Here is a 15,097-nt window from a genome sequence, read left to right as displayed (position 1 = left end):
TATTTTCTCCCCGTGGTGGCATGGATTTTTCTCTGGGTCCTCCGGTTTTTCCCTCCAAATTTGGAAACGTGCTCAGAGTATTTGGCTGTTATAAATTGCCACATTATAAGCCACTTCGTTGAATATCATTTGTGGCCAGGTCGCTTCTGAAAAAGAGGTACATAGCCCAGTGGGCCTTACCTGGTAAAATAAAAAAAAAATGTTTGTTTCAAATTAGTTTTTAAAAAATGCGGATAGAACTCTAACCTTTCCGTTTCATTATACAGCTTGCAAGAGAGCAACTCGTGCGTACTTGAACGCCTCGAGGTTTGGGATGGACTGGTGAGTGAAGGCAATTCCCTGGCTGTGCTCTGCGGGGGAGCTGCTGTCGGCCAACACATCAAGTCCACCAAACAGGTCATCTCCTTGGTGTTAAAGGCAAGAGGACCATTAGATGGTAAGTGCGATTAAATGGCGAGCAAAGTGAACTGAGGTTTCCTTCTAATTTTGACGAATGTTTTCTTAACGTAGTAGCGATCTGATTTAATAAAAACATGTTTAATTTTACTCTTGTAATTATTAGTGACTGCATGTGGGATTATTGTTAATCTGTTGATGGGGACTGAGAGATAGAGTAATGGCCCAAGGTTATGGAAGCCACACAGAACAGGGCACAGTTGGCAAATTACTGTGGAACGGCTATCGGCACAGTTCTTCTTTCGTATGGCATTTTTGGAGATTGCAACAGATTACAAATTGATGTCGAGATTTGATATCTATTCAACTACTTCAGAAGTATCCATGTGTATTTGTTTCAGTTCGCCATTGAAAGATGTTATTGGGCAGTCGTTTACAATGTTGCACGGTCTGAGATGTCGCACCACAGTGACAAACTGGACTCTATTAGTGCCGTGTTACATAGGGGGCACTGAAGAGTGAGATAATGCCACAGCCGTCATCAGTTTTTATTTTTCGGTTGACGTTTCACCTCCCATAGGGACCCCATGGTTTTGAGTTATGTTAATATTTTGATTAACGGTATGTTTACGTTATGCACGCGCTAATTTCGGCCAATCGGAGCGCTTGTAAGTGGGCTGAGCATGCCTTAGCCAATCAGCAAAAGCCATTTATGAGCGTTTAGACCTCGACTGGCTTTGTTTACGTTTTGTCTTGGCAATGGAAATAGCTCTCTTGCAGGCTCAGTGATGTTTTACTTAATTTTCAAATTATAAGGGAATTAATAGTGATTGCAATGTCTCTTAAATCGAATTTAGAAAAGAAAAGAGGTAATAAAGTAATTTCCTTCAAAACAAAGCAGGTCAGTATTGATAATCATGAAAAAGGGGTAAAAACAGTGCAATTATGAGTGAGTTTTGCTTTGAGCCACCATTTTTACAATTTTGCAAAAATAAGGGCAATATTAAAGCTTCCAATGTGAAGGATTCCTCTACCAGGATATTCAAATGTAGGGCTATTATTGTAGAAATGTAAAGACTGCTAATGATATGGATCGGAAGAAGAAAATCGAGGCGAGTCTGTAGATAGCTTCACCATTTTTGAGAGGATTAGAGCTGTCTTCGAAGACAGATTCATGGTTTTAACTGGCAATTCCTAACAGTTATTTTGATGAATATCACTTTTCGTGGAACGGATTAAAAACGTTAACCCAGCGACTACTGTATAATATTCCAATTACGTTGTTATACCTACTATAGTCACCCAGGAATGTCTGTCCTTAACGCTCGTGATGTCACTCCACGTCGACCAGCCCCCCCTCATTAATAATTATGAACAGTTTACGCCCTCCACATTGACCCGACCCTCATTAATAATCATGAGTGGGTGACGTCACTCCGCATGGAGAACCCCCCCGCCCCTCATTAATAATCATGTGCAGGTGACGTCACTCCACATCGAACAGCCCGCCTCATTAATAATTATGAGCAGGTGATGTCACTCCACATCAAACAGCCCCCCTCATTAATAATCATAACCAGATGATGTACTCCAAATGGATACCCTCCTACATTAATAATAATTAGTGGGTGGCGTCACTCCACATGGTGGGGGGCAAGGCGCCTCCTGCCCCCTCCTCAGCGTCAACTTACAACCCTCACTACAAAGGCAGAACCCTCACGTCACGTGATCTACGTAACGCTATTGCGACATAGAAGTAAAAAGGACGTCATGATGAACAAGGGATTATAACCTTTAAATGAAATAAGTCTGGGTCACCGTGTCCTTACAAATTGCACACGAATGGATGCAGTGAATATGACGTTGTGGTCTGCTTTTTGCTTGCTGCAATACACCTGTAGTGAGTCCAACTGAGTCACAGACGTTAACTTGGGAGCCACACTATTTATTTAACACAACAGAGCCAACATAACATAACCTACGCTCGGGTCTCGAATGCCCATCTAGCCACGCTACGGCAGAACTAGACACGGTTCGCTATTCCGGCCCGGACCACAAGCTGGGTCCCGGACCGCGTGGCTAGAGGCTTCTTCTCCCTGACGTGGATCTTCGAACACCAACACTTGAAGAACCCCGAGCTCCTCACGGAGATCTCATTATATGCCCCTGGGCTGGGGCTGGCTCCGCCTTTAGCCCCGCCCACCTTCCAGGCCCCCGTCCACCGGTGGCCCCCCTCCAGTATCGTCCGGTCAGGTGACAACAGGTCAGCCAGAGTGTCATGCCCAGAGTAACCATGGCTGGCTGACGCCCGCTCTCGCTTCCTCACTGGGAGACGGCACCGCACGCTGCTCGCGGTGCCTTCACGCTCACCCGCACTCACCCAACCACCGCTTGTGTTGGTACTGCAGCACGCAACCCGGGCTGCCCGCAATAACAACATCACCGGCTGTGACGCCGCAAGTCCCGGCACCATACCGTAACAATCACAGTCACTACATCACCCCCCCCCCCCCTACGTAGCTTCCAGCCGTCCCGGCTGCTAACTCCCTTCAAAGCAACCAACCGACATAACAAACAACAAGTGTGCTCCAACAACATAACAAGGCAACAATAAATAACTCAACCCAACTGTACAATATATACACATGAAAAAAAACAATCGGTCAACCCAACAACCCCGGCGCACGATATCCCCACAATCAACATCTCCCACCTTCAACGTGTAACAATGCTCGTAAGCTCGATAGCGAGCAGGATCAGCCAAATACTGGCCCGTAAATACCCCCTTGGGACATGACGTCACTGTCCCCCAAGGTCTCCCCGACGTCACTCCCCGCGACATCACTCACTACTCCTCTACACATTTGCTGTACAAGTTATATTCAACACTAGAACATATTCATCATAATTATACATTCAAAATGCTTCACATTTAATGTTTGCGCTGATGTAGGTCAAAATAAAACTTAAGGAGGGGTGGGTGTCATATTGCGAACCGTGAACCAAACTCTGCGTTTTCCTGTTATCACCATTGCGGCTACTTTTAAGAATGTAACAAGACTCCTGCTGTACAGGACAAAGATTTCCATTGCATTAGGCGAGTGAAAGTGCCCTGCTCCCCATCCAGCTAATCAGCACCCTGCACTGACCACCTCGCGTGCTAGACGGGAACGTGGCCTCCAGCCAATCAGAACGGCGGTGGGAAATTGCATCTAAAACTGTGAGATTGTTTGTCAGAATATTGATGATTCTGATTGGACTTAAGAGCTGTAATGCTGGGATGAAGTCAATCCGAAAATGCCAAATAACGTGGTGTTGTTAAACTTTCAATTTCACCACAGGTCGAGGCTTCATCGTAAGCTATAGCTCCATTAAAGTAACAAGACGTTCAGAAGGTGAGTACATGCCACAGTACACACTGTCAGTACGTGTAACAAATACACATTAAATACACTATACATTTTACAATGTTTAGGTGTATTACCACTTCTTACTTGAATATTCATTTGAAATGCATTGCAATCCAGTTAGGCTTCTCTTAACAACCCAAAAAACCGCAGGTCTAATTATCCATATAACCTATTGGGTCATCTGCACCCTATTTTTACTTTTTATCCGCAGTTACCCGTTTGCTTTCTGTTCTCCAATTGCTCAACAGATTCCGCTTTTTTCGTTACAAGCAGATTCCTGCCATCCTCATCATTTGTATTCAAATGGACATTTTAAAACCCATGAACGAAACAGGTGATAGAGCTCCCTGTGTTCTTCAAATGTCCATTGAAATTACCTACTATAATCACCCAGAAATGTCCTTCCCGCGCGTGACGTCACTCCAAATGAGGCCCACCCCCCGCGTGACGTCACTCCACATTAGGCCCCATCTCATTAATATTTATGAGTGGGTGGATTTTTATGCTAACGCAGAGGAAGGTCGAGCTGTATTAAATAATTTATTACGCAAAGTCGCTTCAAATATGACGTTTCTTTCCAGAAAGTGACGTAAATCTACGCAGCACAGTGCTACATCCGTGCGTGACGTCACTGCAAAAGAGCCCCCTCCCCCCCTTCATTTATATTCATGCCCGCGTGTAAATGTACACTAACGCACAAGGTCACGTACTCCTCCCCTCATTAATAATCATGAGTGGGTGACGTCACTCCACATGCCGCACCCCTCCCCAATAACCATTAGCGGGTGACATCACTCCACATGGGGCAACCCCCCCCCCCCCTCCCTCATTAATAATCATAAGCTGAACAATTTTTCTATTGAATATTTCAGATTTACTGCAATATACACCCGTCCTTAGACGGGCAGAAAAGCTAGTGCTAAATAATCGACATGTAATCCCTCTTCATTCCCTGATAACATCTCAACGGATGTGTATGGTCAGGGCACTTTGCATATGTAATTGCATAGACAGTGGGGAAGGGGTGCTCATAGGTCATCCATGGACGCAATTCCATGGATGACTCATGAGTATTTAAAAGGACAATTGATTGTACAGCGCACGTGCACTGGAATAGTGTACTGTGTGCACGATTTCACAAATATGCACACAAGCTGCATGTATCACACACGCAGAGGCCACTTTGGAATTCATGATTTTTGAGTGTGTGAATAAGTGGAGTTAGCGAGTAAATGCATCCAATTATCCACAGATTATGATTATTCATAGGATTTCCACCTGACCCAGTCTGGTAGTTTACATCTGTATTCGGTGGCAGGAATTGATTCGTGCCGAGATGTTGTGGAATTTCATTGAACTTTTATTACAGGATTCTATAGCTGACTGAGAAATATGTTTGGGTTTGGTCCATGAAAAAGGCAGCAACACGAGTTATTTGTTTAACTTGACCGGCTGTTATCCCTGTCATTGATTTTCGTAAAATCGTCACTACTCGTATGATTCACATTTCTTCAAAGATAAGTGCAGTTCATCAATACATAATTTTGTATTATATACATTCTGCGAGTTGTTTTGTTGTTAAAGATGAGTGGAGTAAATATGAATGGGGTCAGGCATAACTTTGAGGATAATAAATACGATCCGCAATGTTTATTCCCCACATCACCGCGGATAAGACGACTTCTATTGTTGAAAAGCTTTTTTTTATTTGGATGAGTCTTTTATCATTTTCCACATTCTTTTTACATTCTTTTTTAGTCCCTGCACCTTGTGGGATAACAGCAGATAACACGGTTCAACTGCAGAACATGTATGGTTATTCCTCTTGCGCTGCTGTGTTCATTGGAAGTCGATGGATACTGGTTGCAGCAAACTGCGTGTACAAGTGAGTTTCGCGTATGCTATATGTGTCTGTACAGTGTTCATGTAATGTGTGGTGCAATTAAAATGTGCATTTAATTGACAATATCTTCTGTAAAATTATTAGTGAACAACTTCATATAGATTATAAAGAAAACAGAATCTAAACACATTCATAAATAACACTAACTTAAAATAAATCTAATCAGCTCGTTTTGTAAAATGGCCAATCTTGATAGCACTTAACGATCGATAAATGCCAGAGAAACATTGAGTTATGATTAAAAATAATGAATAAAAATAATTATTACGATCAATGTTTAAATAAGGATATTAATGACGGCTTCATAGTAACTATTTAGTAACACAAAAATACCTCAACATTGAATATGTATAATTCAAATTAACTCATTTATATCTGTGGGATCCTTTTTGCCAGTGTCAAAATAATGAAAGAAATAATAGGCGTTACCGTTACCAGCAATAATGCACTGTTTAGATCTTCAAACACCAAATATACACCTAAAAAGGGTCCCATAGATATAACTGCTCAACCCAATCTATTAATGCTTTGATATTTGTGTTGCCTTTGTGTTGTTCACCTTTTGGCATGCTCTCGTCTAACACCTGTGCATAGACAAGGCCATAAAGGAGGCTATCTCTGGTATAGACCAATTAGTTTCAAGGGCAATGCATACATTATTGTCAAACCATGTTTGTTTGCATGTTTTACTACAAGCATGTGTGGTGAATACTGACTTGCAATAGATCTATTTTTAGTGTTTGAATATCTTAACACAACTCCTCCTGTATTATTGCCAGAAAGGGTAAAGCCGATTATTTTTCATCATCTTGATACCGGCAAAAAGGGTCCCATAGTTAAATGTAAATAGTGATACTAGACAATACTGGTTTGTCTCGTACAGCCAATGATTTGAACGAGGTTCCCCATAACACAATGAATACATTTCCAACTAACATGACTATAATAAATTAGAATGTAATTTTAAAGAAGTTTTATCTGCTATGTATTTTGCTCTTTTTACGAGTGATATATTCCAAATGTGTACAATGTTGTTTGCCACTGGATAATGTAGACATGTAAAAACAACTGAATGATCAAGTATCTATTTCGAGGAGCTGAAAGGGCTTTCTGGGAGGGACGAGATGAAGTGGAGGAGCGAGGGGAGGGAAGAGGAAGGGAATGGGCAATAGAGGAGAGGCTTTAAGAGAGGAATAGAAGGAGGCTAAGGAGGGGGCTGCTTAATGTACAGGGGCAGTGTGGAGTCTATGGGCAGTGTTGGGTCTTTGGTCAGTGTTGGCTGTATGGGCAATGCTGCTTAATGTATAGGGCAAATTGATTCCAGTGGAGGGGTGCAAGGAAGGAGAAAGATTGGAAATTAGATTGGGCACAGGGAGAAGGAGAGATAGAGATTGACATAAAATTGTGAAAGAAGAGCACGAGAGGGGACATGATGGGAGAAGCAAGATAAGGTGGGACACAGCAATGAGAGATTAATGTGTTAACATACGTTTAAAAGTAAGTCATGAAGAAATCATAAAATTGGCTTTGAAAAATCCAAGTGTTAACATCATGCTTTTTGATGTGTGATGTAATTCTTGATAATGTACAATGTAGAATAAGAGTTTGCGAGTGTGCCAATTAAATATTATTACGGAGTGCCACGTTATTCATGAGCCCTATCTGAGGTGCAATCTGGCAATCAACCTCCCTCCATGCTGTTGGTTGGTTGGTCGTATGAATGCATCGGTAGATTGCCTGTGGTGGGGTAGAGTGTTTCGTGGAGGTCATATTGCCAACAGTGGCGTGAGCGATTAATAGCAGAGCTTCACCTTTGCATTTTTTTTACTCGACATGTAGTCCTACTAATTTACAGGCAAATATACATTATTTCTCATAAAATTTATTTAAAATAGTAATATTTTATGATTGATATGAGCTTATGCCTCCAAATGGAATCACTGTAGACGATTTAGATACAACATCAGAACGTGTAGTCTGTGCTTCATATACCACGAGATGAATATACAGTATTTGAATACAAAATTTAAGTTAATATAATCTTTATTCATGTGCGTGTGATTTTCAGCCGACCAACTTATGAGTGGAGAGTGAATTGGTGGCAATTAATTGCCATCTATTGGTGGGGATCGAATTGGAACTGGGTTGGGAATATTCCAGTGGCCAATGTATTTTTACACCCAAAGTACAATGTCTCCCTCCCTGACTACGACGTAGCTGTGGTGGAGTTAAGTCAAACCATACAGCCATCGGAGCATCTAAAGCCAGCATGTTTGCCATATTTTTCTGAACCGGTACCTTATCCGGGAAAATACTGCTACCTTTACAAAAGTAAGTGTTGTTCACGCATTTACAGCATGATAGCAAGTCCTCGTTTAACGTGGTAGTGGATACGTTCCTAAAAAGCGCTACGTTTCCCAAAAAACGTGCTAAGCGAAAACATTTGCCTATGAATAATGTAACGATAAAGTTCGGCGAGATGTACCACACACCACACAGTGAAATGGCAGGACAAATAACCGAGGGTACGGTGCCACTGTTTCTGTATCATTGCACGTACCGTATCACTATCGCTCAGCCACACATTCAAGAAAATAGTTCGTCATCAACCGCTCAAAAACCGGGTTATAATGGTGCACGTTCAGTGTTATAACGGTGCGCATTCCGCATTGTATGGAAAACTCTTCCCTAATTGGAGAACTGCATTTATAGATAAAATGCGGTGTATTAACACAACAAGTTAATGGAGGACTTTCCATATTTTGAGTCTGCACGTTCTCTCTCCCTGTGGTGGTCGCATGTTTTTTAATCCGGATGCCACCTCCACATTTCGAATCAAAATGCCTTTACATTATTTAGCTGCTACTATAAATTCCCACGTGCTGATATAAGCCGCTTCGATGAGCTATCATCACGTGTAGCCAGGTCACTTCTGAAAAAAGCAAATAGCACTGTGGACTTCACCTGGTGAACACAGTAACATTGTATTTTTTTTTACTTATTCATGATGTGTCTGTGTGTACTGGTTGTTTAGCCTCAGGCAGACAGATTGCACCCTTCAGCATCATCGACACGAATGAGTGCAAATCTTTCCAGTACAACAACAGCGGCATCACCAGTCGGATGATCTGCACGGAGTCTGCAACATGTGTGGTAGGTGATAGGATGAAACATTATGGCGATGTATACCGATATTTACATTTTGTGCAAAGATGCAATATTTGTATTATTTTGGCACGGGTTATTTTAAATCTAAACTTTAATTCTCACACATGGCCTCTGCTCCTTCAACTCCACTGGCCTCCCTTTGTAACGACTGACGATGATGTAATACGAGCCAATTTTTTGGGACACAGCCACAATACGGGACCCTAGGTTTCGTTTTTTTCCTTAAGCGTGTAACTTCCTTTGAACATCCCCACTCCTCGTGCTCTTCCCTTTTATTCTCCTCGAGCCCCCTTTCTGGAACCGTCTGTCACTGTTTTTCCCTGAGCCAATCCCTGATCTTCCTCTATAATGGATCCTCTCTGTTTTCTGCCTAATCCCGTTCAAATTGTATTCCTCCAATCCCTTTAAAAGTCTGCCTCCTGACAAATCACCATGGAGGCCTCTTTCGGCCAATTTGAAACTGCATTTTTATGCTGCATTTTGGCTTGGGGTGAGTGGTTGCTAATTTTGGTCATTCCACCTTTACTTTTCCGCTGTCTTTTCAAACACCTGACGCTAGTGTAGCTGGTCCACCCTGTCCCTCTCCTATCGTTAATCCTTGCGAAGGGGACAGGTAGGCTAAATAGATAGCAATAATAAAAATACAGTTTGGAGACAATGAGTAGGTCATCTGCATTGTGTTTTGTACTCCGGAGAAGTGGCCAACTCTACAACAGCTGAGCACCAGGGGTTTGTGAATTGGGCAAACTTTATTTCAAAGTCTTCACAACACTGTAGCTGAATTCATATGTTAATGGGATTGAGCGCCAGTCTTAATATTCTAGACACAATTATTATTATTTTATATTTTGAAAGCAAAATGTATATCAGTGATAATTGTGCATACCTTCATTACCACCGATAACTAAACAACAGTCAATTGACATTAGTGAGTTCCTGTCAGTCGATTGACATTAAAGTAATATAAAATTAACAGTTATTTAAAATTGGAGCTCATGTAATATGCAGCTCACCAGTACGAAGTCCGCGAAAATCTAAATTGGGGGCATGCCCCGGACGCTGCTGTGCACGATGGGAGTCGGGGTCCAATCGCTGATCACCATTTGCATTCACTTATATTTTCTTTAAACGCATTTGGCTACCCGTAGCTATACAAAAAGCTTTCTTCGGTTCCCATATATGTGCTGCAGAGTGTACAATTATACGTGATTAATTACAGGTAAGAATACAACGGCTACACTAGTCTTTTAATCTAGTCATAGCTTTGCTCCACCTTGTCTTGCGTTTCTCATCTCCTTACATGTCCCTTCTCGTCCTCTGTGTTCCCAATCTTCTGTCACTCCTTTTCCCTGTGCCCAATCGGTCGTTTCCCCTCTTTATACCCCTCCACTGGATTCAACTTCCCTTGTACATTAAGCAGCACTGCCCATATCGAGATGGTGGCAATATGTTAACGATGGGTAGTGCTGATAATGTTACAATGCTAGATAGTTAACATTTTGCACGGTGGCAAGATTTTAACAAGCTCGCCTGGCGTGCAGGAGGATGTGGGTTCGATCCCAATCCTGACACCTGAATATTTGAAGTTTGAATGTTCTCCCCGTGGTATCGTGGATTTTCCCTCTACATTTAGAAACACGCATTTAGAGTATATTCTTGATTCTTTTGGTAAAGTCACGTAGATATAAAATAAAATAAATAATTAAATTGGATTTAACTGTTAAATAAAAATAAATGCAAAAAACACGTTTCGATCGCAACACAAGCCTGATGAAGACCGCTTGTGTTGCGATCAAATCGTCGTGGGTTTTATTATTTTATATATCTATGTAACTTTACCGAAAAAAACAAGAATATGAATTCCTGTAGTCACGAAAGTTTTAAATCAAAATTTTTCGCATTTAGATTATTTGGCTGCTTTCCACAAGCCACTTTGTTGAGCTCTCATTTGTGGCCAGGCTGTTTCTGAAGAAGAGCTACATACCTGGTAAAATAAAAACATAGTTTATAGTTTTCAAATAAAAATAGTTTATGGTTTTAACACTGCCCATAGAATCAACACTGCCCATAGACTCAACACTAACCTATATAGATTCTTTGGTTCTTTCGGTAAAGTCACGCAGATATAAAATAAAATACGAAAGCTTCAAATCAAGACTACCTATATACTCACTACTGCCCCTGTACATGAAACAGTCCACCTCCTTAACCTCCTTCTGTTCCTCTATCAAAGCCTCACTACCTCTTTTCCACAGCCCATTCTCTTCCCTCCCCTCGCCCCTCTCCTTCCCTTCCCTCCCCTATAGCCCCATTCATGATCCCCTGTGAGTACCCCTCTATCGCTGCTGTCACTCATTCCTCAACACTCGTAGCACGCCCCCTGTCAACTCCGTTCTGTCACCGCTTTGTAGGCTGCATCAAGCGCTTTCAGTGAAGGCGCTGTATAAATATACAATTACATTGGAAATTAGATATACTGTATACAAATTCAAAGTGATTTATTGCTGAAACGAGCATTGGGAAGTTGCTCATCTACCGTATACAGCCCCGAGGCAGTGGACATAACAATATTCATAGAACTACCACTGAATGGTCCTCCTTTTATCCACATCCAGTATGCATTAACCACACATGCTTGTTGTAAAACATGCAATCGAACATGCTTTAATAATAATGTATGCATTCTCTTTGAAACGGATTGGCCTACACCAGAGACAGCCTCCTTTATGGCCCTGTCTCCCCAGTGTTAGACCAGAGAACAACGGTAAAAGGTGAACAGCACAAAGGCAATGCAAATATCAGAACACGAATAGGTCCGGTTGAGCAATTATATCTGCAAACAGCATTCGTTTGAACGTTTTCCTACAAACATGATTTGTGGTTAATGCAGACTTGAAGCCTTGCAGGTCTGGGTTTGGTGTTTGAACATCTTAACACCGTGTTTTTTTTACGGAAAAGGTAAAGCCTGTTGTTTCATCTTTTTGTTACAGGTAAAATTGGATTCCATAGATATAATTTTTGTTTCAACACATTTTGTCTGAATGGCCAAATACTAATTTGAAGCGTGGCTGCATGTGTTTTGGAATAAAACAAAAGTTGAATTAATTCTGTCCTCTTGTATTTCAGGATAAAGATACCCAAATCTTGATGTGTCAAGGGGCGGATGGCCTGTGGTACGTGACGGGCATTGGTAATCGTCTGGCGCGGTGTGAGACCAATGACGTAGATCTGCGCGTCTTCGCAAGGGTTTGGAAATTCTTAGGCTTCATTAAACTAATCTCGGGCCTAGAATCCCACAGAACAAATTAGCAGTGTACAGTATGGAAGAAAACAAAAGACAAAATTAACATCAAACTAGCATCACATTTATCTATGGGACCCTTTTTTTGCCTGCATCAAAATTGTGCAAAAAATATGCTTTACCCTTTCTGGCAATAATTCAGGAGGTGTTAAGTTATTGTGGTTAAATATGCAAACATGTTGATACCGGCAAAAAGGGTTCTATAGATATAACTGCTCAACCCGAGCTATTCATATTTCTACAGACTGGTTACATTTTTTATTAGTACGTTATCATGCGTACGTAAAAAAATAATCTAGTTTGATTCTTTCATTTTTTTTTATGTTATCCTTTAATGCAAATTACATTTTAATCGAATAAATATAATTGCTCAACTAAATATAATACATTATATGGTATGGAATTTATCAAATATGCCAGATTTGTTTAAGGGGAACTGGGTATTTTTGAGATATTGTGATATAAATGTGATCATATTGTTACATTGTCAGTGAGCGGAAGTTCATGAAAAATGTGAGAGTGGACAGGTGCAGTCGGATAAATCGATTTATGCTACATTACCATCTTTAACAACTTTCATGAAAATTGGGATGTTGCCCTTGGTTTATAATTTTCCTCCCAGGTAAACATTGCAACTTCGTGAGCGGCATAGCCAGGGCCGGATTATGACATTGCTGGGACTCTAAGCTATGTCGGCGTAGGGTTTGTAAATCGAGGAATGCCTGCTTAATTTTGTTATATCGGAATGAAAATAACGTTTTAGAGTAATTTTCCCTATATCGTTTATTGTTCAACATATTACGTATAACTTCTAAGTTTTCTAATTCTTTTTTTATAGAGGCCTCTCATAATGCCAGACCCTATGCTGTAGCTTTATTAGCTTTTACCTAAATCCGACACTGGGCAGAGCATCTCCTCTCCGGAGAGAGCACACGTGTGCTTTTGGCATCTCACCCAGGTGTCTGCTGGACTCAGGGAACTGCGGAGAGAACGTGCCATCCTCATTCAATACAGCCGAGGCTTGGGATTGGCCGATACAGTCAGCCAATCGGTGGTAGTTGTTGAGCAGATATTAGACACGCCTCCTCAATTAACATAAAAACACAAAAAACACCTATTTTATTTACAAGGCAAAGCCCACTGCTCTTTTTCAAATGATAGCTCAAGAAAGGAGCTTATCATGTGGAAATGTTTAGTAGCAGCCAAATACTGTAAACGCATGTTACTCATTGTGAAGTAAAAAACCAGAGGTCCCAGAAAAAATCCATGCGATCACAGGAAGAACATGTAAACTCCAAATATATAGGCGTTATGGTTGGGACTAAACCCAAGACCTCCCGCATACCAGGAGAGGGAGATAACATATCCCCACCACTGATGTAAGGAAGGGCTAACATATCCTTGGGTTAAAGCTTTGAAGAATTCAGGGACATCCTCGCCCATTGACTCAACACTGCCCCTGTACGTGAGCAGTCCCCCTCCTTAACCTCCTTTCCGTTCCTCTATTGAAGCCCCACCTCTTCTTCGCATGAATGGTCATACATATATGTTAGACTAAATTGCAAGTCCTGCATTACAGTTTGAACTTAGATCCCTATTTTACATCACAATTAAGGAACCCTTATATTTGACGAAACGGTTGAATAAATTCATGTATTCTGAAGCTGACAATATAAACTTTTATATTAATATATTACGTGATTGCAATATTAGATTGTATTATGGGCATATGCAGATGTTGAGAATTACAACGCTGTAATTTAAGTATTTTGGGAATAAAGGATGTTTAAAAAAAGTATCAATCTGTTCCTTTCCTGTTTTCTATTAATGTTTTAAATATAATACCCTATATGTTAAATTCTAAACATAGCAATGAATTAACTTGGTTTGCTAGGTGGCCAGGTGATAGCGGTGCTGCAATGGATTATTGAATACATCTGTGCACAACTATAAGCGTTGCTGCCTCGTATATGAGGCAGTGGTCTGTCACTGTGAGGGTTGCTCTTTTTTATCAATAAGGGAGAGAGAGAATTTGGGCTCCATTTTCTATCCCATGCAATCCCCTTAATATAGGACACCAATGCGGACTTTTAAACGTCCTTTAACGGTAACAGAAAGATAGACAATTCAATCCGGAATACAGAGAATCTTAACAAGATTTGGAATTTATAAACTATTTTTTTTATTCAATCTAGATTTGAAGCTTTCGTGGCTGCAGGAATCCATACTCTTCGGTTCTATTGGTAAAGTCACGTAGGTAGAAATAGAATAAAATAAATCACGACGTTTCGGGGGCAACACAAGCCTCCGTCATCAGGTGATAAATGGGGAGACACCATCTCGAGAAAGGGTTTATATATGTTTGCTTGTGCCTAAACGTCGGTCTAGACGGATTAACAAGTTTTAAGGGAATATGTAAATAAGTTATTAGCATACGGATGTAAAGAAGTTATTAGAAAGGTTCGTAAAGGGGATGTTAACATTCGTGGGCTCGATGAAGTCACGCAGAAACTGAGCAAAGGCAGCCGTGTTGTCCACTGCGGAGAAGCAGAAGCAGCTGCGATTTCTGCTGTAGCAGCAGTGCTGTCTGCTGGCCTGTGAGAGGATCACAGCGAGTTCGGACAAACCTGGTTAACGACAAACTTATGCAAGTACAGGTTTGTAAAACGTTTGAGAAGGCCAAGAGCATAGGCATATGCTTGTACACAAGTGATACGTTTGAGAAGGATTAAATAAGTTAATAGCATGTTGAGAGGCCCATCGCCACATATATAACCTTGTTGTAACTGCTCTCTCGCTTGTTCAGCAGTTCCACTGCTGGATTATATTTTTTCTGCCTGAGGACGACCGCTTCTATTGCGATCGAAACGTGATTTATTTTATTTTATACCTACGTGACTGTACCGAAAGAACCAAATG

At 41.1% G+C, this 15,097-nt stretch overlaps 1 protein-coding gene across 1 annotated transcript in view; it reads left to right on the top strand.

The window, feature by feature from the left end:
- Positions 1 to 13,258, top strand: part of LOC116958570 (scavenger receptor cysteine-rich domain-containing protein DMBT1-like) — a 115,221-nt gene extending 101,963 nt beyond the window's left edge. Inside the window, exons 21-26 of the mRNA XM_032981276.2 lie at positions 267 to 436; positions 3,738 to 3,791; positions 5,565 to 5,691; positions 7,778 to 8,040; positions 8,744 to 8,862; positions 12,004 to 13,258. Of these exons, the coding sequence (XP_032837167.2) occupies positions 267 to 436; positions 3,738 to 3,791; positions 5,565 to 5,691; positions 7,778 to 8,040; positions 8,744 to 8,862; positions 12,004 to 12,186 (916 nt within the window). The 3' untranslated portion in view covers positions 12,187 to 13,258. The remainder of the gene's footprint in view (positions 1 to 266; positions 437 to 3,737; positions 3,792 to 5,564; positions 5,692 to 7,777; positions 8,041 to 8,743; positions 8,863 to 12,003) is intronic.
- The last annotated feature ends 1,839 nt before the right edge of the window (positions 13,259 to 15,097 follow it).

Source organism: Petromyzon marinus, chromosome 80, assembly GCF_048934315.1.
Source record: "Petromyzon marinus isolate PM22_M1 ecotype Great Lakes invasive population chromosome 80, UKy_Petmar_22M1.pri1.0, whole genome shotgun sequence".
In the NCBI taxonomy this organism is placed as follows: domain Eukaryota; kingdom Metazoa; phylum Chordata; class Hyperoartia; order Petromyzontiformes; family Petromyzontidae; genus Petromyzon; species Petromyzon marinus.
The sequence above is the reverse complement of the archived record's forward strand: the minus strand, read 5'-3'. Positions and strand labels throughout refer to the sequence as shown.